The sequence below is a fragment of the Podarcis erhardii genome (assembly GCF_964252035.2).
Source record: "Podarcis erhardii genome assembly, chromosome: 14".
Taxonomy (NCBI): Eukaryota; Metazoa; Chordata; class Lepidosauria; order Squamata; family Lacertidae; genus Podarcis; species Podarcis erhardii.
Genome location: NC_138503.1, coordinates 5,513,070 through 5,534,825, shown reverse-complemented (window position 1 = coordinate 5,534,825; position 21,756 = coordinate 5,513,070). Strand labels below are relative to the sequence as shown.

Sequence of the window (21,756 nt, the reverse complement as noted above, 5' to 3'; positions counted from 1 at the left end):
CACCCTGCTTCCCCCAGAAAAAATCTTGAGAATTGAAATAAACTTTAAGTTTATGTGCACAAGTCTGAGACAACTCTTTCAAAAGGACCAGTCTGTACTCTTAAGGGAAATCATTGCTCACTCTGAAATTGCATTGCATTCTAATTGCTGTTAGGTTATTAAAATTACTTTATGACTTAGTCACACAGATATAAAGTTGTGTCTTCCTCTGTCATTAAGGCCACCAGTTAAAGTAGTGGTCCTTCGCATTATTTGTCATTTAATTTTTATGACTTTTTAAATTATCTTTGTGAAGTACCCCTAAGTACAACTGCTAGCGGCTAGAGAGCAGGGAAAGAAGAGGGAATCATCTTAGGAGCCAAGATGCCATTTCTCTATTTGTGGGCCCTTGAAGAGTTTTCACAGGGGAGGCGGCAAATTCACCAATCTGGAGTCGCAGTGTTTGCCTGTCATATATCTTCGCCCTGGACCTAGAGAAGCATTTCCAATTGCTCTTGCTTCTTAGAAGTTAGCTTCCCCATCTATCTATTTAAACAGGGTGAGTTATTTTTTCAGATGGGTTTATTTAGTTAGCACCCGTGCCATGTGAAGATGCTGTATTTCACAAAGTAAAAACTAGGACACCGCGAAAGTTGTTGAACTTTTTTAAGACAAACCCCAAAGTATATGAAAAACGTGATTTCTTGTGATTGCCAAAAATCCAGGACAAGGCTCCGCCCTCCAGAAATCCCCCCCCCCCCCGACGTCACTTCCTTTCAAATCCTTGTAATGTCTGGGAAATCCCAGACGTTTGGCAGCCCTACTACTGTGTATTTCCTCCTTTCTCTTCCAATTCTTCAGGACACCATTGTCAGCATGAAATGGGATCCAACTGGCAAGATGCTCATGACTTGTGCCAAGGAAGAGTCTGTCAAACTCTGGGGATACATGGGGAGCTGCTGGCGACAGCTGTACTTGCTTCCTCACCAGGCTGTTGTGAATACCATAGCCTGGTGCAGCCTTCTAGGGAAAGGCCCCAAACCACAGCTCCTGCTGGCAACGTAAGTTGACCTTTTGCTTTTAATTCTTTGGTTCATCTTTGTACTGGCTGGTAATCCTTTTCAGTAGTTCAGGCTTATTTTATCCATAAACAAAAACAGGCCTCCTTTTTGATGGATTTCTAGGACATTTCCCCCTGCATTTCATAGAATCATAGAGTTGGAAGAGACCACAAGGGCCATCGAGTCCAACCCCCTGCCAAGCAGGAAACACCATCAGAGCACTCCTGACATATGGTTGTCAAGCCTCTGCTTAAAGACCTCCAAAGAAGGAGACTCCACCACACTCCTTGGCAGCAAACTGTCAGGAAGCTCTTACTGTCAGGAAGTTCTTCCTAATGCTTAGGTGGAATCTTCTTTCTTGTAGTTTGCATCCATTGCTCCGTGTCCGCTTCTCTGGAGCAGCAGAAAACAACCTTTCTCCCTCCTCTATGTGACATCCTTTTATATATTTGAAGATGGCTATCATATCACCCCTTAACCTCCTCTTCTCCAGGCTAAACATGCCCAGCTCCCTTAGCCGTTCCTCATAAGGCATCGTTTCCAGGCCTTTGACCATTTTGGTTGCCCTCCTCTGGACACGTTCCAGTTTGTCAGTGTCCTTCTTGAACTGTGGTGCCCAGAACTGGACACAGTACTCCAGGTGAGGTCTGACCAGAGCAGAATACAGTGGCACTATTACTTCCCTGGATCTAGATGCTATACTCCTATTTACTCGTTTTAAAAATAGTTATTATTTAAGCCCAAATGGATGAACTCTGTATTGCCTCTGTTTTGTTTTTAAATTCCAAATAGAGTCCCTTCCAACTCTATGATTCTATATTAAGATTCCTTCATTGCAAGGGGTTGGACTAGATGACCCTTGGGGCCCCTTCACTCTATGGTTCTATGATTCTGTGATTCTAAATAGTTCTGCATTCTTTCTGTTAAATATAAAAGTACAAAATGGCACCATAGTTTCAGAATTTTGGACACAGTGTTCACAGTTTTATCATCTTCTCCCCGTACCTGTGTCATGTTTCTGTAGTAGAACCCATCCTTTGGATGTACCTTCCCCCCACATCCTCAAAGCAGGCACCAGATGAAAGGAGAGACAGGCTTCATCTCATTGTTCCCCTCTGCTGTGGACTCCTGTCTTCTGCCATCTGTTTAATATAGGGAAAATTCTGAGAAGGCAGTTTGCAAGATTTCCAGAGACTGAAAAGCTAAACCTTTAAGTGCAAACATGATTATATTGTTAACCAACTTGCCCTACTTTGTTGACTGATAAATTGTGGCCCTTCAATATTGCTTTTCTTAATTTTTATTTAGAGGATGCCAGAATGGTTTGCTTTGTGTTTGGACTGTTCCTCAAGATGAGCTGGTCCTACTGCAATCCAGTCTGCGTTGTTCAGAAGGATGGTGGGATGAGGAAGCCAGTGGCAAGGTAAAGAGAACCCTAGGCCGCAAGAGGAATCTAGATCCTTCCCTTTCCTTGTTAGGAGGAGTGTGGTCCTGAAAGCAACAATATCTGATTTAGGAAGGCATCTGTCTTGGGGTGACAGAGGCAAAATAGACCTAGATTGTGCTGATGATTGGGAGTGAACAAACAATTCACTCTTATTTGTCTGTAATATTTAAAAATACTAGCTCAGCATGTTCTCAGTATTTATTCCTAGCAAAGTGTGCATAAATACACCCACTATGTCTATCTAATTTATGTTTGTAGAAGAAACTGCTGTGTTTCCAAATATTTTTGGGTGGGTAGGGATGGAGCTGCAGAAGGTAAGTGCAGAGTAGTAAAATGTTTGTTGTATTTTTTAATACAAAATATGCCCTAATGATGATATTTAATTTCTAGGATGCATACAGGAAAGTAGCTGAAACCAAGTGCATCTATCAGCTGAAAGGGCATATCACGCCTGTTCGGACAGTGACCTTCAGTTCTGATGGACTAACCTTGGTATCCGGTGGACTTGGTGGGCTTGTGAACATTTGGTCTTTACGGGTAAGCAAACACTATTTAAGGAAATGTAAAGCTTGTTTTCATTCATTGTAGTAATGTTGTTGCCCTTTTAGGCTTCCTGCATAGGCACACAAGTTTGCACTTACCCTAAAGATTAGGAAATATTTAAGAGTTATTTTACGGATGACCTGAATGTAACCACGAGAGAACAATTAGCTGAGCTTAAGTAATCAGCTTTTGTGGGTTTATCCTGTCTTTCCTTTAGGATGGATCTGTTTTACAGAGTGTTGTGATAGGTTCTGGAGCCATTCAGACAACCGTATGGATCCCTGAGGTTGGAGTAGCTGCTTGTTCTAGTAGATCAAAGGTATTTTTCATCTTGTTTGAATGGAATTCTGAATGCCCATCTTCTCTCCTCTGTGGGCTTGGGCTAGCCCAAGTTTTTAATCCATGCCTTGACTGTGTGTGCTCAGTCCTGTGGGTGACCAAGTGTGCCATCCTAGTGACAGCTGTGAACTTGAATCAAGCAATGAACTAAACTTGTTTCTCAGCCAGTATCTCATAAAAGTTTGTACAGGAATTACTGGCAGTGTACAGTAATGGACAACTGATTTCAGGCTTGCTACATGGAATAGTTAGTCTAAATTTGTGCGTAATGAAGAATCTGGCTGTAGTGCTGATGCTCCTTCTCCTCCTCCAAAACACCTGCAGAGACTTGCTTTTGTCTTTCCTGACAAATAATGAAATTTGTAATTTCTGACCACTGGTGGAGCAAATACAATTGGAAATAGTAACATAGTAATTAATGTTTTCTTCTAGTAGAAGAAGGCTGTTTTCCATATTGTTAACATAGTCTATATCAACAGATTATCAACACATTTGAGCATCATTATATTGCAATATATAATAATCTCCTTAATGGCAAGCGCTAGCGGTGGAATCTGTGTTACTTAAATGCAACAAGAAGTCTTGTGGTACCTCAAAAACTTATCAAGTTGCATTTCTACGCTCATTTACTTGGGAATAAGCCCGATTGAACTCAATGGGACTTACTTCTGAATGGAGATGTATAGGATTGTGCTGCAAGGCTGCAATCCTAAACATACTTACTAGGGAGTATAAGCTCCATTGAACACAGTGGGCCTTACTTCTGAGAAAACATGCTGAGGACTCTGCCGTTTCAAATTAAGAGTTCGTGCATCTGGCAAAATGGACTGTTGCCAATGAAACCTCTGCTACAGAATAAATGTTTTGTCTGTAAGGTAGATACCGCAAGACTCTTTGTTGTTTACCATCAGTGTATTAAAAATAACAGATACATTAAAGAAGGGAGAAAAGGGAGGGGAATGCTTGCAATTAGCAACATAAAATCAGTGATGAAATACAAATAATTATAGTAAACAAAACCAGATTTATATCAAGCTTCTATCTGTTTGTAAAAGCTAAGCAAGCTGTTTTTCTCCTTTCTTTCCTGAATTGGACATATTTGAATTTTGTTCAGGATGTGTTGGTGGTGAATTGCACATCAGAATGGATCTCTTCCAACCATATCCTTGCAACCTGTAGGACTGCTTTGAAACAACAGGGGATTCTTGGGTTAAACATGGCTCCTTGCATGAGGGCTTTCCTAGAGCGTCTGCCCATAATGCTTCAGGAACAGTATGCTTATGAAAAGGTAAGAGGAGGACTTGAATAAGGTGACATGTTAGTAATTCAAGAAAGCTGCAAAGTGCTGTTTAACTGTGCATAGTGCTTAACAAAACATTTTTAACACAAGATGTGAGCAGAAATGCTTATCTTACCTTGCATGAAATATGTCCCACACACTTCTGGTTCTCCAGTATTTGTTTAAGAAATGAAAAGAGAGCCTTGAAATTAATATTCTCTGGCATTGTTGGGATATGGGCAAAATAGTTGACCAATTTTATGTTGCTTTTTGGCAGAATAACTTCCTTTGTATAACGCTTGATTTCATAAGAGTTTCATTAAGCTGATGGAAGTTAGATTGTGTGTACTGATGTAGGTTGATTGTATCAATCCGTAAGATGTCATCTTATGACCATTTGAATCCTTTTCCTAAGAAGATGTTTGGAAAGAATTGAGGGAACATGGAGAGTGAGGGAACTTCATTATTGTTGTGATATTAGTTGTGGCGTGTGTGTCCCCAAGAAGGCCTGATAATTCATTGAACTGAGCCTGTATTCATTGTTGGACTCAGAAATGAGAAATGAGAACACAAAGATGTACTTAAAACTGGTTAAATGACTCCAGCAACCTTCACACAGTCAACTTTCAAATGAATATGTTGGTTGCATACAATGTAGTCCTAAATTAAAGTCACAGAGCAATATAGCTGGCAAAGTGTTCTCTGGCAAAACATTGTTGTGCTAGAGAAGGCATAAGCAGGTTGCTGGTGACTTTGTTGCACAATGGACTGTATCATCTGTTGTGCTGTGAGTTTTTGCTAGTGGACAGTAGCTCCTAAAAGTCAGAGGTGGTGGTGGTGGCAGCAGCAGGAGAAAACCTAGAAAGTGAGTGCCAGTTGCGATTAGATTGACTAACCCACTCCATGACTTTGTAAATGTTGGCTTTCCTCTTTTATAGCCCCATGTAGTTTGTGGAGACCAGCTTGTTCATAGTCCATATATGCAATGCTTAGCTTCGCTGGCCGTGGGGCTTCATCTGGATCAGCTCCTGTGCAGCCCACCAGTCCCACCTCATCACCAGACCTGCCTCCCCGATCCCCTGACCTGGAACCCAACGGAGTGGGCCTGGTTGGAGTGCTTCTCGACGACAATTAAAGCTGCCGAGGCTCTGGCCAAAGGAGCCACTTTTCCAGAGTCTTTTACGGTCCCAGATCTGGAGCCTGTACCAGAGGATGAACTAGTCCTTCTTATGGTAAGATATGCAGGTTGGTGGTGTGACAAAACTTACAAATATCAGTGGAGCACTTGCCAGGGTTGGGCAGAGAGAGTTAGTACTGTTCCAGTGGCACCAAAACAGTAGCACACCTGCCTCCCCACTTATCCTTAGAATAAATTTTCAGGGCAATATCACCCAAAACAACCCCAGCTTTGTGCCTAATAATAATAATAATAATAATAATAATAATAATAATAAATATTTTAATTATCCAAGTGCCTGACATATTGAGATGCTTTTAAGAGTCCTTTATGACAGGTCAGTATTACTATTTCTCTGTTGACGATAAGGATGCTTGAGGAATTTGATTATTGGGAATTTGTATATGAACTGTCAGGATCTGAAGGAAGGATGGGATCCTGCTGCTAATATTATTCATTCACTCACTCACTCACTCATTCTTCCTTTTCAGACACTCCTCTCTCTCCATTCCAGAAAACAAATTATATAGCAGTGCTTCTCAAACAATTGAAGTGGAATCCACCTGTAAACTTGCATAGACATTTGCTAATCCCACATTTACAAACCCAAAATTGGCTGGTTGATTGGCTTGCACCAAAGCCGAGTCTAGCAGCTCTCTCAATGGCTACCTCAGCTAGCCCAGCCATGCTCAATGTAAAATGGTGTGTGTGTGTGTGTGTGTGTGTGTGTGTGTGAGAGAGAGAGAGAGAGAGAGAGAGAGAGAGAGAGAGAGAGGCTGGCTCAGCGAGTAGCATCCTTGACTGGAAGTTCAAAAGTATTTGTGCATGCCCTGATGCTTCCAGTTCTTGCGGAGAAAGAAGCTCATCATTGTGCAGCAGCCCACCCAGGAATACGTTGGGGCCTACCACAGTTTGAGAAGCACCATTTGGTAGGCTTTTGAAACATAAAGAAATTACTCCTCTGACAGAGGGAGAAGAACTGCCCTGGAAGGATGGAGAACAGCTTACGCATTTAGCCTCAATATAATTAATTTCATGTTTTGTAGGATAACTGCAAATGGATCAATGGGATGGATGAGCAGATTATGTCCTGGGCAACATCACGGCCTGAGGTTAGTATAGTGAATGGTGTGTTTAAAGCAGCCCAATGCGGTGATCCCTTTCTCTGATAGGCATCCATTTGAGAGTTTATGTCCTGTACTTTTTGAGGTGGGAACATGTGACCAGGTCATCTGAATGCAGCTCCCTCTCTTGGCATCTCCTTTAGTTCAGTCCCTGCCTTTGCCCAAAGCAAGTGTTACTCCTCTCCTCTCTTCATTTGTGCTCAGGTTGCTTTCTGCCTTTTCCCCCTTTAGCTTCCATGTCCACCTCCCTCCCCCTGTTGTATTTCTCTCTCTCTCAAAAATAAATAGTTTGTTCTTTTTCTCCTCCGCCCCCTCCCCAGCATAAGGGAAATGGCTCTGTCTGTCAGCCGGTCCAGTAAGCTTGTATGCCAAAAAAACACACAGTACATCAATGTCATTAATCAAAAGGCTTCCAAACAGCCTTTGGGTGCCAGAGCAGCTTTCTCTGAGTGTCCGCTCCATGTCAAATCAAACAGCTCCAGGTCAGTGTTTCTTATCAGAAGCAGATAAGCCTGCCCCTTCCAAACCCTACCATTGTTGGGAGTGGGGTGTCATTTTGATCGATCCTAACACATGGCAAGGAACAATCCCACCAAGCAAAATAGACTCTTGCTGGAGCATGTTTTCCTGCCAGACTATGAAAAGATGACACCTCCATTGTCTTTGACAGAAAACAAAAACAAACTTCGAACCGTCCAGCAAATGATACTGATATTGAATGATAGGGAAGCTTCTGAAAACCCTTTCTCAGATCAGCCCTTGGCAGTCCTAAGTTGGCTTGCCCTGGGTCTTGATCAGTATAAACTCACATCACCATGTTTTATTGAGACTGCTGTTTTTACTAAGGACTCTTTTGCTAATGTGGAAATCTTATTATGTTCTAAGCTTGGCCACAGACTTAACTGAAGGAAGAACCAAGACAAGGAAACCATTCAAATCACCTAGTCACATCCACATGTCAACCAAGAAAGGTCATTCTCAATAAGTAACCAGTAATCCATTCTGAAAATCTCTCTTACGTTGATCCTCAGGACTGGCACCTTGGTGGAAAATGTGACGTGTACCTGTGGGGAGCTGGCAGGCATGGGCAGCTAGCTGAGGCTGGACGAAATGTCATGGTGCCTGTGTCAGCACCCTCATTCTCACAAGCTCAACAGGTAAACCAGAAGCCTTTCCTTACCACTTTTTGAGGGAGAGTGGGAGGAGGCGTTATGTCTGCCTGCGCAGCAGTTGCCTCGCTTTCCATAGATGGCTGGAGTGGCTGTTGGAGCATATTTGACACAACAGCAGGAAAGTTCTGTAAAGCAAAATAACCTCAAAGCATACAAGCCACCTTTTTCATAAACAAGGAAGCTCTAGAGACTAGGCTGTGCTGATGCCTATGTCTGTTAGAGCCAATAAAAAGTTACTTGGGTGCACAATTCAGGTTTCTGAGAGTAGGCTTTAGTGCTGCCCTGTTCCCTCACATGTTTACAAGGTGTGGTTATTATATCCTGCAACAGCAGCAGGGGGGGTTGGACTAGATGTGCTCTGAGGTCCTTTCCAAATATGATTTTAACCCTGCTTATGGTCAATGTGTGAATTAGGAACAGATCAGCTTACTGTCTTTGTGCTTGTGCCTGTTTAGTGGTGGGTGGGATCTTTTTTGTTTTGTTTTTTTTAATTATGTATTTTCCATTTTCCTTAATTGCATTAGGTCATTTGTGGCCAGAACTGTACATTTGTGATTCAAGCTAATGGAACAGTCTTGGCTTGTGGAGAAGGAAGTTATGGTCGGCTGGGACAAGGGAACTCAGATGATCTTCACGTCCTCACTGTTATTTCAGCATTGCAAGGTGAGTAGGAAAAAAATATATCCATTGAATGTGGGACATAACCCATTATTCACTAATTTGATGAGACTGAGATGGTTTCACTTTTCGTTGGGACACCAGTATTTCATTTTGGGAGCTTAATAGGCAGCAATATGTCCTGGCATGATTTGTAGGTTTATTTTAACAAAAACCATTGAGCACTTTTTGTCAGTTTCACAAATTTGACAAATCAGTTTTGTTTTGCTGCTTGGTGGGATACCTTACAAAGCCTAATTGCTGATATTTCTAAAATCTCTTCCCAAAGCAACAGATCAAGTAAAACTATGTATAATGCTGAAATAATAATAATCACTTTCTTAGGTGCTCAAAGCACTTTTCATGCACTTTTTCAACATTAGGTGGTAGTCCCCTAATGTTACACAATAGGGAAAATGGGGGGGGGGGGGACGCGAATAGGCTCACAGGCCTAGCTGGGGCTGATAGGAGTTGCAGTCATTTGGCTGATAGGAGTTGCGGTGCAAAACATCAGAAGGGCACCAGGTTGCTGAATGCTGCTGTGCCTTATTTGGTCATTTGGCTCAACAAGCTGCGTATGCTTTGGGATAATTCTGACACTTTTTTCCTTCTTGTGCTGTAGGTTTTGTTGTGACCCAGCTGGTGACATCTTGCGGATCTGATGGGCATTCCATGGCTTTGACAGAGAGTGGTGAAGTCTTCAGCTGGGGGGATGGAGATTATGGCAAGCTGGGCCACGGAAACAGTGACCGGCAGCGCCGACCCAGACAAATAGAGGCTTTGCAAGGAGAAGAAGTGGTGCAGGTTTGAGGCAACAGTTATTTCTCCCTAGTTTTAAAGTAGATTAGATGTCGCATCGACTCAGTGGCTCTTTTAGGCATTAATGGAGTCTTTAATCTGAATTCATGCCCATTGGGTAATGAGTCAAGTTTTCCTTTTACCTGGTTGGGATAGAACTAGGTGTGTTATCCCTGCTACAGACTGACAACTGAAAGCTGCACTCCACTTCTCAATCTTCTCTCAGCGATTCTTTCCTTCTGTGTCCCCTTATTGTTTTCATGTTGGTGGCAGCCAATAAGTGGGCTGGGACAGAGAAATGCACCATGTGATTATGTCAGAACATGGCATATACATCAAGTATATCAAGCCTGCTACATTGTAGTAAGGCAGAATATCTGCATGTAGAACCTGAGCCCACACTTGCTGAGAGTGGAAACCACGTTGTTCCAATATGTTCATAAGCCACTTTTTGCAGGTCCCATGCCAATGAGCTACTGCCTCTCACCCCCCCAAAAACTATAACAGATGGGCCAAAAGTTAAAATGCAGTCCTGGAATTGAGAAATGTATCCATAAGATAAATTCTCCAAAGGTTTGAGTCAGTAAGTAGAGAAGACGTTTTCTAAATCTGAGAAAAGGCTTTACAGCTAAAGACAATGAGTGCCGTGGGTGAGGACTACAAATCCATCACCTTTTCTTGAAGCCCTGAGGCCATGTGTTCTATTGGAAATAACATATTTGTATACTGTTGCAGACCCTGTTTCTAAATATTTCTGGATATATTCATAAATAAAAAGGACATTCACCATAAGATCTTCTGATTCTCTCCCCTCCCCTGTCCCCTAGATGTCCTGTGGCTTCAAGCATTCAGCTGTGGTGACTGCAGATGGCAAACTGTTTACCTTTGGAAATGGGGATTACGGCCGACTTGGATTAGGAAACACATCCAACAAGAAGCTTCCTGAAAGAGTGACAGCACTAGAAGGCTATCAGATAGGAGAGGTCAGGCTTGATTTGCATTCATGTGTTTAAAGTGCACTCTCAGATTGCGTCCCACAGGCGCTTCTACTTTACAGGCTGGAATTTGAAGGAGGAAATTCCTGCCCAACCATGTTTCCATATTTTAATGTTACGTAGTTCAAAGCACGTGTACAGGCAGCAACAATCCACTACTAGCCTACCCCCCAAAAAAACTCTACACGTGTAGTAGCTCACATTTCTACCTCCACCTTTGTGTACAAGGTGCTTTGAGATCAGAATATGGCCACCAGCACTCCCTGAAGGAATGTTGGTGTGTCTAGGTTGAGATACTTAGCTGCTCTGAGGATTCCAGTATCTGTAGGGTCAGCAGCATCAGCATTTGCCTAGCCTTTTTAAAACGCTGCTGTTTACACAGTGACTAGGTTGCAGAGCAACTGCCCTGGAGCTTTTGAGGCAGCCCTCTCTACCATCCTGGGGGTAGGACTTATGTGCCTGATGTCTTGTGGCCTAGCTAGGCCATTGATGTCGAACGGAGGCCCTCCCACGTCCTCACTTTGGTGTCTGTTGCAGCTCATTCTCCCCTGTGGCCCTGGTTGTGGCGTCATTACTACTCCTGCTGAAAGTAGGCTGGGGAAGAACCTGCTGCAGTGATATTCCTAAAACCTCTTCCCAAAGCAGCTGTTAGTTGAGACTTCTTGTTTTTGTTTTCGGTAGAAACCTAATTACAAGTTTAACTCTTCAATACTAGGTTGCCTGTGGGCTAAACCACACCATAGTAGTGTCCACAGATGGCTCAATGGTTTGGGCTTTTGGTGATGGTGACTACGGGAAGCTGGGCTTGGGAAACTCAACTGCAAAATCTTCACCACAGGTTAGCATCCTCTGTGTAATTTCTCCCATAATATCTCTAAAAGCATGTTCTGAATCCACACCAATACTTTTCTTTCTCTATGTCTTTTGGTTATAGTAATAGAACTTGTTGATTTGCATTTACCTTCATTGGATCTCAAAGTGGGACGTTCAAATGAGTAACCCAGCTCATATCTGAGTGTCTGTATGTTGACCCAGAAGTCAATCTGCTGAATGTAACAGGGCTTGCTTCCAAAGAAAACTCATTTAGTTGACAAAGTTAATTTAACAAACACAAGTACACAGTTAAAAGGCATTTAGGGTAGTGATAAATTAATCTGCACATAAGACAACAAAAACTAAAATACAGTATTGGTTAACAGTAGTTTATATCTGCAACATCCATTAATTCTTACCCCAGAACCATAAAATCAAGTTCAGTATCTGAGACCTCGGCCTGCCATTGCAGAGTCATGCAAAGCATGTGCATGCATCCCAGATTAAACATGCAAACAAAAACAAATACTGAAGCTATATTGTTATCAAATTTATTACCCACCCTGCTCTGGCAGGTTCCAGGGTGAGTTGCAACAATTTAGAATTCAGTATTTAAAACAATTAAAATATACTAGTCACAGGAACAGGGTGAATGGATTCTGAAAACACATATCTAAGGTATCAAAGGTCCGCATAAAAGCATCTATTGGAAGCTATACAGTGAAGATGCTAGATCCACCTCTGAGGGAGCGGTACTTACAAGCTAGAGTCTTCTCCCCCTGCTCATTTCAGGGGAGCGCAACCTTGTCCAGAACAGGGTCTCCAGACCTTGGCACACATAGTACCTCTGTCTTTTAGCATTCAGCTTTTGTTTTAGTAGTTTTGAGATTAGGATAATGCAACATAATCGCTTTTGCATGCAAAGCAGTTCTGTTTCCACTGGGCAGAAGGATATACTTGTATGATGCTGGAATTTTAAAATGAATTGAGATTGAATTGCAGTGTGCCCTGAAAGGTGGTTTATAAATATTGTAATAAACTAAATTTCTGTTTGAGAAGTACTGTCTGTTTGTCTGGTTTTTGTTTTGTTTTTTCACTGTGGATCTGTTATTAAAGTATGGCAGTAATTTACCTTTTAATCTTTTTTCATAGAAAGTAGATATTCTTTGTGGAATTGGAATAAAAAAGGTTGCCTGTGGGACCCAGTTTTCAGTTGCATTGACGAAAGACGGGCATGTCTATACATTTGGCCAAGGTAAGCTTAGTTGGCGCTTACTCAATACTGCAAACTTTCCATGCACTTCAGAGCACCCATCCTCCCACAGCCCATCATTGATTGATTGATTGATTGTGATTGATTGATTGATTGATTGATTGTGCTGCCCTTCATCCAAGGATCACAGGGCTTAGAAGTCACAGGGTGGTCTGCCTGGAAAGAGATGCTATGCCATTGTAAGAAAGTGATTGTCAAAACTTCTCAAATGGATTTTAGCCTAAAAATGAAACAATGTGTTGTGTGTTAAACTGGCTCGCTTAATGATAAAGCATTCAGAAAAATTCTTCTGGACATCATCTGAGCACAAATTGGGGTGGGATTTGCAGTCTGTTTGGAGACACTTACCGCATATGCACATTGGATCACAAAAGGCATTTGCTCTGCCAATGTCACACACTGCTTTTTCAAGATAGAAGCAAAGGACCTGCCCTACAATCTAGCTCTCTCATGGGTGGCAGCAGCGTACAGGTGATGGACAGGGTCAGAGTCACCCCACATTGCTTCTATCACCTATTCCCTCCATCAGTATATGCACAAACACACAAAGATCCATTCCTCTTCTCCCTACCCCACCCACCCCCACCATAAAAAGGCCATGTGCTCCTTCAGCTCACAGCAAACCATTTTGCTGCCTGGGGGAAATGGCAATATGACCTACCCCCACCCCACATACAGAATCCCACATACACACTGGCACTCAGACATCAACAGTGGGAATAGGATATCCTCCTTCATTGTACCTGAGGGCAGCAGGCTGGCTGAGGGGGCTGAGAGAAGGTTAGCTGGGGGGAGCCAGGGGTGATTATGGGGGCTGCTGCCTCCTTGACATCTATTGCTTGAGGCTGTGGTCTTACTCTGCCTAATGGCAGAGCCAGTCCTGATCAAACAGCATGGAGAAGACTGGGAGGCAAGGATGCATGTACCAGTTTGGAATCCAAACCTCAGAGTTCAGTGGCTAAAGCATCTTTCTGAGGGATACTGCTGCTGGGGATTCTGTGATCAGCTTTGCTTGCTTTCAAGCTTGCTTGCTGTTCCTCTCTCTTCTCTCTTTCTCTGGTGGTGGACAGATGTGGAAGTTGCACTGAGACAGGAGAAGCTTGGGGGAGGCAGGGCAAGGATAGTGGGGTTGAGGAGAGGCCGCAGACTGGGATTGAAAAACTTTCCAGGCTAGATCTGACCAGAGGCCCACAGTTCTCTCTTTCTGCTTTTGCCCTTTGAAGTCCCTCTTGTTTCCTGTGACACCTGACCAGATTTTGCACTGTTCCAGACCGGCTGATCGGCTTGCCAGAAGGGAGAGCCCGCAACCACAACCGTCCACAGCAAGTTCCAGCTCTGTCAGGAGTCTTCATTGAAGATGTCGCTGTTGGAGCAGAACACACTCTCGCTCTCTCTGCCTCTGGGGACGTCTATGCCTGGGGAAGCAACTCGGAAGGGCAGGTCTGTGGAAGGAGAAGAGTCTAATTTTGACCACCAAAAGTTTGCCTTTTCTGCCATTTGAATGAAAAGAGCAAAATACAGGCAACTCCCTATTTGCACAGGGGTTGTGTTCTGGGTCATTATGTGCATTGGTGGAGCACGCCTAAGCCTGCTCCAGTGTCGTTCCACCGCTGCCCCATTCCTCCCCCTTTTGAGGCCTAAAACGGCTCATGTACCAGCAGTCACACACCAATTGAACGCGCACAAAACAGTCTATATTCAGTTAAACATTCTTTTATTTTAGATTACTGTCCCTACTTTATTCCCAAAACCTTTCTGCATGGTGAGATTAAGGAACGGTCCCAGGTATATGAGCCTTTGCTTCCTCCACCTTTCACCAAACACACAATCTAATGCCTGAACCAGGAGACACATTTATTTGAATGTAGCATCTCCCTGTCCACCTGCTCCCAGTCCAGAACTCCAATTGTGTTTTTGACAGCTCTTCTGCATGCATTAGAGGGTTACATAAGTCCTCCTTCTCTCCAAATCTCTTCCTGGTTTCTAGCTTGGACTGGGCCATACCAACCACATCCGGGAGCCAACTCTGATTACCTTCTTACAAGGGAAGAGCATCCGGCAGATTTCAGCAGGGCGATGCCACAGTGCCGCATGGACAGCTCCACCTGTTCCACCACGAGCTCCAGGTAAAGAAGGGTGCTGAGGCGGGGAGTGAACCTGACAGCCAAGGACCGTATTGGCCGTTTCCCTGCAGTGCCAATCCCAGGTTGGGGGGGCAAAGCAATATTTACATGAGTCCTGATTCTTCTGTCCTTGAGACTTTTGATGCTGACAGAGGAGCAGGATGGGATAGCACCAATTAGTGGTAATTTACACAACCAATATGATTTATGAGCAATAATATTGTGTCATATTTTGACAAAAAGGTGCTTTCATGCACTTTGTTGTCCTTTTCCCTTTGAAGATCCACCAGTGCCATTTTGTTGGCATTACAGGTCTGTCAGAAATGGTTGTATATGCACAAGGCCTTTGAGGCTGCAGGATCACACACTTCCCTTCTCTTAATTCTGATGGCAGGTGTCTCAGTGCCTTTGCAGCTTGGCTTGCCAGATGCCATCCCGCCTCAGTATGGGGCGCTGAAGGAAGTGAGCATCCACACCGTAAGGGCAAGACTGAGGCTGCTGTACCATTTCTCAGACCTCATGTACTCCTCATGGAGGTTGCTGAATCTCAGTCCCAATAACCAGGTAAAGTTCCGTAATTTATAACCTTGTCACAGGTGTATTCTTAAGCTTATAAAATCTCACTCCAATACAACCTTAGTTACACTGGTTCATAATCTCTTGTGTGTAGTAATCTTTTTAGCAGCTAGTCATCCCACTCACACCTCCCTAAAAGAATGAGCTAATCCATTGGGCAGCTTGCAAGCTCTGCTTGTGTGATTGGGGGCTGTGGAGGTGCACAGTTGTGTTGTCTCTTGCACAACCTCAGCTCACATCATGAAAGCTCATATTGGCAAACCTTCTGTGGATTGTACCCTTTGGTGTCAAAGCCAAGTCTTGAAGTGTCAATATCTTTAAATGTTTTTGCTTAAATATATAAATGGAAAGTGAGGCTTGGAAATAAATTACACCTATGCAACGTTTCTAAGGAGGTCACCATAATTACAATGGAAGGTGGGCGAGTCTTCTTCTTTGGAGGTCTTTAAGCAGAGGCTTGACAACCATATGTCAGGAGTGCTCTGATGGTGTTTCCTGCTTGGCAGGGAGTTGGACTCGATGGCCCTTGTGGTCTCTTCCAACTCTATGATTCTATGATTCTAAGAAGCACTTTGCCTCATACTCCATAGAGGAAAACTGGCTGCCGGCTGAGTTAAGGGGCTAAGCTGGGGGGGGGGAGCCCCCTTCCTGCAACTTGCTGTTTGGTTTGCCAGTATTGTGAAGGGGATGTTTGCTGTGTGTGGCTCCTACAGTGGTGTCTCTTTCAGGAGCAGCAGGGGCTCCAGCCCAGTCCACTGTTCTGAGGGAGGGAGGGAGGGAAGCAAGCACTGGGGCTGGAGAGCCTGTTGACCTCAAGCAGGCGGTCCTCCTTTTCTTACAGAACAGCACATCCCATTACAATGCTGGGACATGGGGGATTGTTCAAGGACAACTGAGGCCGTTACTTGCACCGAGAGTTTACACCCTCCCTATGGTCCGCTCCATTGGAAAAACCATGGTTCAGGGGAAAAACTATGGGCCACAGATAACCGTCAAAAGGATCTCAACAAGGTCAGGCTGCATTTTTCTTTCTTTCTGGTGTTGTAGGAGGGACCCAGTCAGCATGGAACACTATGCAAAACCATGGCTTAGTGCAACTGGGCAAACATGCTTAGTGCAACTGGGCAAACAGATGGCAGCTACTGCTCTCCCCTCTGTTCCTGCTGCTACACAACCCCAAGCAAAGTCATGGTTTAGCTTAGCCTCATATCTGAATCAGTACTTGTAGTTTGTTTTCCTCCAAGCAAGTTTGGTTGAAGTTAACAGATTTTTTTTCCCCACAGAGGTCGGAAATGTAAGCCTATTTTTGTTCAAATTGCAAGGCAAGTTGTGAAGCTGAATGCATCGGACCTTCGTCTGCCCTCTCGTGCCTGGAAAGTGAAATTAGTGGGGGAAGGTGCTGATGATGCAGGCGGTGTCTTTGATGACACAATTACTGAAATGTGCCAGGTATTTGATTTTCAATATAGTTTTAAATGGTTTCAGTTTCTTCCTCAAAATCTTATCTCCTGCACATGTGTCCTTGGCCTGATGAAAATTCTGAATTAAATGCCACCCTGTTTTGGAATGGAAATGGGTTTGTTGTGTTGGAAGGTGATATTATAGTCCAGCATTTTTTACTTACGGCAGGATTCTGAAATGTGTGAAGTGAGGGTATTTTGCAGGTTAACAAATTGGTAGTTTTATATAGCTATATAGATCTAATAAAAAGTGTGGCAGTCTATGATAAGAGGACCTTCCATGGGACTGAAAGCAGCCAGGCTGAGATAATGTTAGCCAGTCAGGTAGCAGAAATGTGTCTCCCATGTTCTTGCATGCCACTCTGTGGCATCCCCACGAGGGGGCAGGTATGGCTTGCCTCTCGGTGGGATCTGCCCTCCTCATAACCAGGGACACCTGCACTTATTCAAATAAGGTGTTTCTGGAACCTCCATAATCTCTGCAACTGGCCATTTGCATATAGAGGCTCCCTGCCCTGTTTGTTTACCAGATATAGGTGACTGTTCAGCAGGGCTATGCACAGATTCCCAGACCTGCCCTGTTGCTCCCTGGAACAAGCTGATTAGCTCAGGGGCACCTTGGGGGCCACCCACCCCAAATCTGTCCCTGAAAGGGGGCAGGCCAATGATTTTTTAAAAGATTTTAAACCCAATTTCAACATAGTTAAAATGAGGTTTTTAAAAGGTCAGGTGGGGTGCACCAGCACCATGTGGGATCCAATACTCCTACAGAATAATCAATATTGTTAAAGGCAGCAAAGAGAAACACAGAGAGATCTTACTTGAGGAGACCACATGGCCCCACCCCAGAGAAGTGTGCTTCTACAGCTCTGGCTCACATCCATGAGAACTTCCTTGTTGGATTTTGCTCCTTGTAAATTCTGGCTTCTTGTGGGTGCAGCAAGCGTTTTCCCAGCCAGAAAAATACTTTGTATTGACCCTGTCTGTTGTGGACCTTAAAAAGGTAAAGGGTAAAGGGATCCCTGACCATTAGGTCCAGTCGTGGCCGACTCTGGGGTTGCGGCGCTCATCTCGCTTTACTGGCCAAGGGAGCAGGCGTACAGCTTCCGGGTCATGTGGCCAGCATGACTAAGCCGCTTCTGGCGAACCAGAGCAGCACACGGAAACGCCGTTTAGCTTCCCGCTGGAGCAGTACCTATTTATCTACTTGCACTTTGACGTGCTTTCGAACTGCTAGTATGGCAGGAGCAGGGACCGAGCAGTTGCTATTGTTGTTGTTGTTGTTGTTGTTTAGTCATTGCCAACTCTTCATGACCCCATGGACCCCATGGACCAGAGCACGCCAGGCATTCCTGTCTAATAGCACTACCTGCTATTACTGCTCCATAGTTACAGCATGCCATACATTAGCATGGAATTAGTTTTATAATATTTTTTAATGAAAATGAAGCCTGTCCCATGATTCAGTTTGGAAGCACTGAGACTGAGTTTCTCTAAATCAAATCACCACTAATTTTGTGCGTGTGAGGTCTACAAAGGCCCTTTTTCTTGTAGCTAGTATGGAAACATGTACTTTTATATGCTTGGGCAGATTTGATAATGCCTTAAATGCTCTCTCTCTCTCTCCGTCCCTCTTTCTTAATTTATAAGGAACTTGAAACTGGTGTGGTAGACCTCCTAATTCCTTCCCCAAACGCAACAGCTGAAGTCGGCTACAACAGAGATCGGTAAGTGGCAAGGTGTTCTCTTCTTTAAAGGCTGCTAGTCTCTGAATTCAAGGCAGGCCCTGTTGAAATGAGTGAGGGAAGTCCCTGTGATCTTAGTAAAATCACCTAGGTATTAACGGGAGTAAAATGTTGGATGTTGGCTCTGGACTGTAAAAGGTAGACAACTGGATGAAGGCCAGCTAATTGCAATCAGGATTCCGAACTTAATTGCCTGAGATGGATCTGCAGCTGCCCTCTAGTGATATATTTGCAACCCACTGTCCGAGAACCCAGACTCTGAACTATACAGCAGCTTGTAGATCAAACCCATGCCATGCAAAGCAGCTATGTATGCTGTTGAAATAAAAGTTCATTTAAACACTTTAAAAGGTGTTTGCATGAAAATTACTCCACCACTGAACCAGAAGAGACTGGGTTGTCTTAAACAAAACTATCCCTTATTCATAGAACATAATGCAGTAAAATGCCCCCACTTATTGAGGCAGTCACATGATAAGCTCAACATGGCAGAATCAAAGGACACTGATCTTGTGTTTATGGAATGGCATAAAAATATTGAAAATAAAATAAACTTACGTCAACTTCAGCATGTTAAAAATGGTTATTCATATTATTTTGTGCCAGATTTCAGGGCATATGCCACAAATGGCTTCAAAAGGAATTTGAACAAGTTTGTGCTTGGAGTTTTTACTGTGGCGTATAAGATTCCCCACCAGATTGGTCCATGACAGTCTCAAGGATTTGAGCTGGTGGGCAAGCAGGTGCTGTATTTATCTCTGGGCACAAAACTGCACTTAAGTGATGCAGAGTCCCTTGAGTCCTGTGATACACCCTCGGATCCTGACTCTTTGGGTAACCATTCTAGTGAAGCCTCTGTATTGACATCACTCCTGTGCCTTGTATCTTTTCAAGGTTCCTCTTCAACCCTTCTGCCTGCTCAGATGAACATCTGATGCAGTTCAAGTTCCTGGGCATTCTGATGGGTGTGGCCATTCGTACCAAGAAGCCTTTAGATCTTCATTTGGCTCCCATGGTCTGGAAGCAATTGTGCTGTATCCCACTCACTCTGGAGGACTTGGAGGAGGTGGATCTTCTCTATGTGCAAACCCTCAACAGCATTCTTCACATTGAAGACAGTGGGATTACGGAAGAGAATTTCCATGAGGTAAGATAAGCAGTAAGCTCTTTCCAACTGTTTCCACCTCCTGAAGTCAGCATGCTAGATGCTGCCATGCAAGATCATGGTCCTGGAGTTGAAAGTCATATACTTAGTTTGGGGGCACTTGTAGAATGAGAAGTAAAAAGAATGCATAGTTGGAATCTAGGCTAAGGTGGAAATCAGTCCATGCGTAGTAGTGAAATGATAAATATGGACATTTTGGAAGGTTGGCCACAACTCCAGTGTTAAAAGTGTTGTTCTTTCCAATTAGATGATTCCTTTAGATTCATTTGTTGGCCAGAGTGCTGATGGAAAAATGGTTCCCATAATCCCTGGTGGGAACAGTATCCCACTTACTTTTTCAAACCGAAAGGAGTACGTGGAAAGGGCCATCGAGTACAGACTCCATGAAATTGACCGTCAGGTGAGAATCTCAGATGTATTTATAAGATTTTCATTTATTTCAATAGCTGTTTATAATTTAAAATTTTCCCTAGTTTTGTGACTGCTTTCTATTATGAAGACTTTTGTGTTGTCACTTTGCTGCATCCAGGGGTCCAGTGGTTTGCCCTCTGAAAGTTTATAGTGAAATAGGCTCTCACCTGGATGCATCCGGAAGATAGTTTTGAAAAATATTTTTAAATGATAACAGTAGAGTGGAGAAAGAGATTTAGCAAGATCCCTCACAGTTAGTCCAATCTGTGCTGCTGGAGTATGCAAGCTCTAAAGTTCCACCTCAAGACTAGTTCTTCCTGTCACTGAGCTCTGTGAAGCTCAAAAGCAGACTATATGAAATTAACAACAACAAGAACAACAACAACACCACACTATGCTATTTCATTAACGTTACTTGAGCCAACCAAAAGTGTTTTTAGTCTACGATTGCAAGAATATAGTTCTCTCTTAGGGAACCTGCTTCTTACCAAACACATGCAGAACTCAATGCATATCCTTGATCATTGACAATGAATCTAGTGTTGCTGTTTTTCTCAGGTAGTACATACGTACATACATACATGTATAATTTTATTTATATGCCACCTTTACATGGTTCAAACCATGCTCAAGGCAGTTTACAACTTGAAATACATAGCTACAACATAAGTCATAAACAAATAAGTATCAAGAAATAGACAACCAAACTGAACAATTTGCACACAAATCACAAAAAGATCTAAAACAGATACAAAAAAAACCCCAAAAGCTAGAACAGCAAAAAAAGGGGGGGGGCGACTTTTAACAACACTGCAGTAGTTGCGTACAAGGTCACACCATTTCTGGCCTAGCATTCCCTTTTTGAAGATGTATTTTAGTTACATGAGCTACCAGCTACCCATCCCAAAATGTATTTTCACTGACTGTACTTCGGATTGTGTAGTTGCAAAGTAGAGATCTGTGTGCCGCTACTGAAATCCATCTCTCTGGGCTGCAGGTGGCTGCAGTGCGAGAAGGGATGTCGTGGATCGTCCCAGTCCCCTTGCTGTCTCTTCTGACTGCTAAGCAGTTGGAGCAGATGGTCTGCGGAATGCCAGAAATTTCTGTGGAAGTTCTGAAGAAGGTTGTACGGTACAGGGAGGTTGATGAGCAGCACCAGCTGGTACAGTGGTTTTGGCACACCCTGGAAGAGTTTTCGAATGAGGAGCGTGTCCTTTTCATGAGGTTTGTGTCAGGAAGATCTCGCCTGCCAGCTAACACAGCGGATATCTCTCAGCGTTTCCAAATAATGAAGGTCGATCGGGTAAGGTCCCACTTTTCCTCCTCTTTATTGCTGTCCTGCCTCAGTCTGGCAAGAGAAAGCTAGTAATCACTGGACACTGAAACTTTTGAACACGTAATATTGAAACTGAAGGTAGCCTAAGAGATCTGGCTCAGCTGACTTAGAATGTTTATGTAAATGCTAATCTTGAACTGACGAAGCCTGTGCAGGGGAGTGGATGAAGAACTTCCTCTAGATCAGGGTCAGGGAACCTGCGGTCCTTCAGATGTTGTCTGTCTCCACCCCTAGCTACTGTCTCCATCACCCCTAGCTACTGGCCATACTGACTGCGGCTGCT

General features: G+C 43.6%; 1 protein-coding gene across 18 annotated transcripts in view; it reads left to right on the top strand.

The window, feature by feature from the left end:
* The window catches only part of HERC1 (HECT and RLD domain containing E3 ubiquitin protein ligase family member 1), a 106,035-nt gene that overhangs the window by 82,475 nt on the left and 1,804 nt on the right, over positions 1-21,756 (top strand). For 12 of the 18 annotated variants that reach the window (XM_081838577.1, XM_081838566.1, XM_081838565.1 and 9 more), the window contains 22 exons: positions 841-1,040; positions 2,349-2,463; positions 2,878-3,024; positions 3,248-3,349; positions 4,484-4,657; positions 5,587-5,880; positions 6,872-6,937; positions 7,981-8,106; positions 8,646-8,784; positions 9,401-9,582; positions 10,404-10,559; positions 11,287-11,409; positions 12,537-12,639; positions 13,928-14,097; positions 14,645-14,783; positions 15,175-15,344; positions 16,177-16,367; positions 16,640-16,805; positions 18,467-18,543; positions 19,456-19,708; positions 19,974-20,126; positions 21,135-21,440. In XM_081838577.1, the coding sequence (XP_081694703.1) occupies positions 841-1,040; positions 2,349-2,463; positions 2,878-3,024; positions 3,248-3,349; positions 4,484-4,657; positions 5,587-5,880; positions 6,872-6,937; positions 7,981-8,106; positions 8,646-8,784; positions 9,401-9,582; positions 10,404-10,559; positions 11,287-11,409; positions 12,537-12,639; positions 13,928-14,097; positions 14,645-14,783; positions 15,175-15,344; positions 16,177-16,367; positions 16,640-16,805; positions 18,467-18,543; positions 19,456-19,708; positions 19,974-20,126; positions 21,135-21,440 (3,552 nt within the window). The remainder of the gene's footprint in view (positions 1-840; positions 1,041-2,348; positions 2,464-2,877; positions 3,025-3,247; positions 3,350-4,483; positions 4,658-5,586; positions 5,881-6,871; positions 6,938-7,980; positions 8,107-8,645; positions 8,785-9,400; positions 9,583-10,403; positions 10,560-11,286; positions 11,410-12,536; positions 12,640-13,927; positions 14,098-14,644; positions 14,784-15,174; positions 15,345-16,176; positions 16,368-16,639; positions 16,806-18,466; positions 18,544-19,455; positions 19,709-19,973; positions 20,127-21,134; positions 21,441-21,756) is intronic. The other 6 variants (XM_081838574.1, XM_081838569.1, XM_081838568.1 and 3 more) reach the window with 1 other exon arrangement.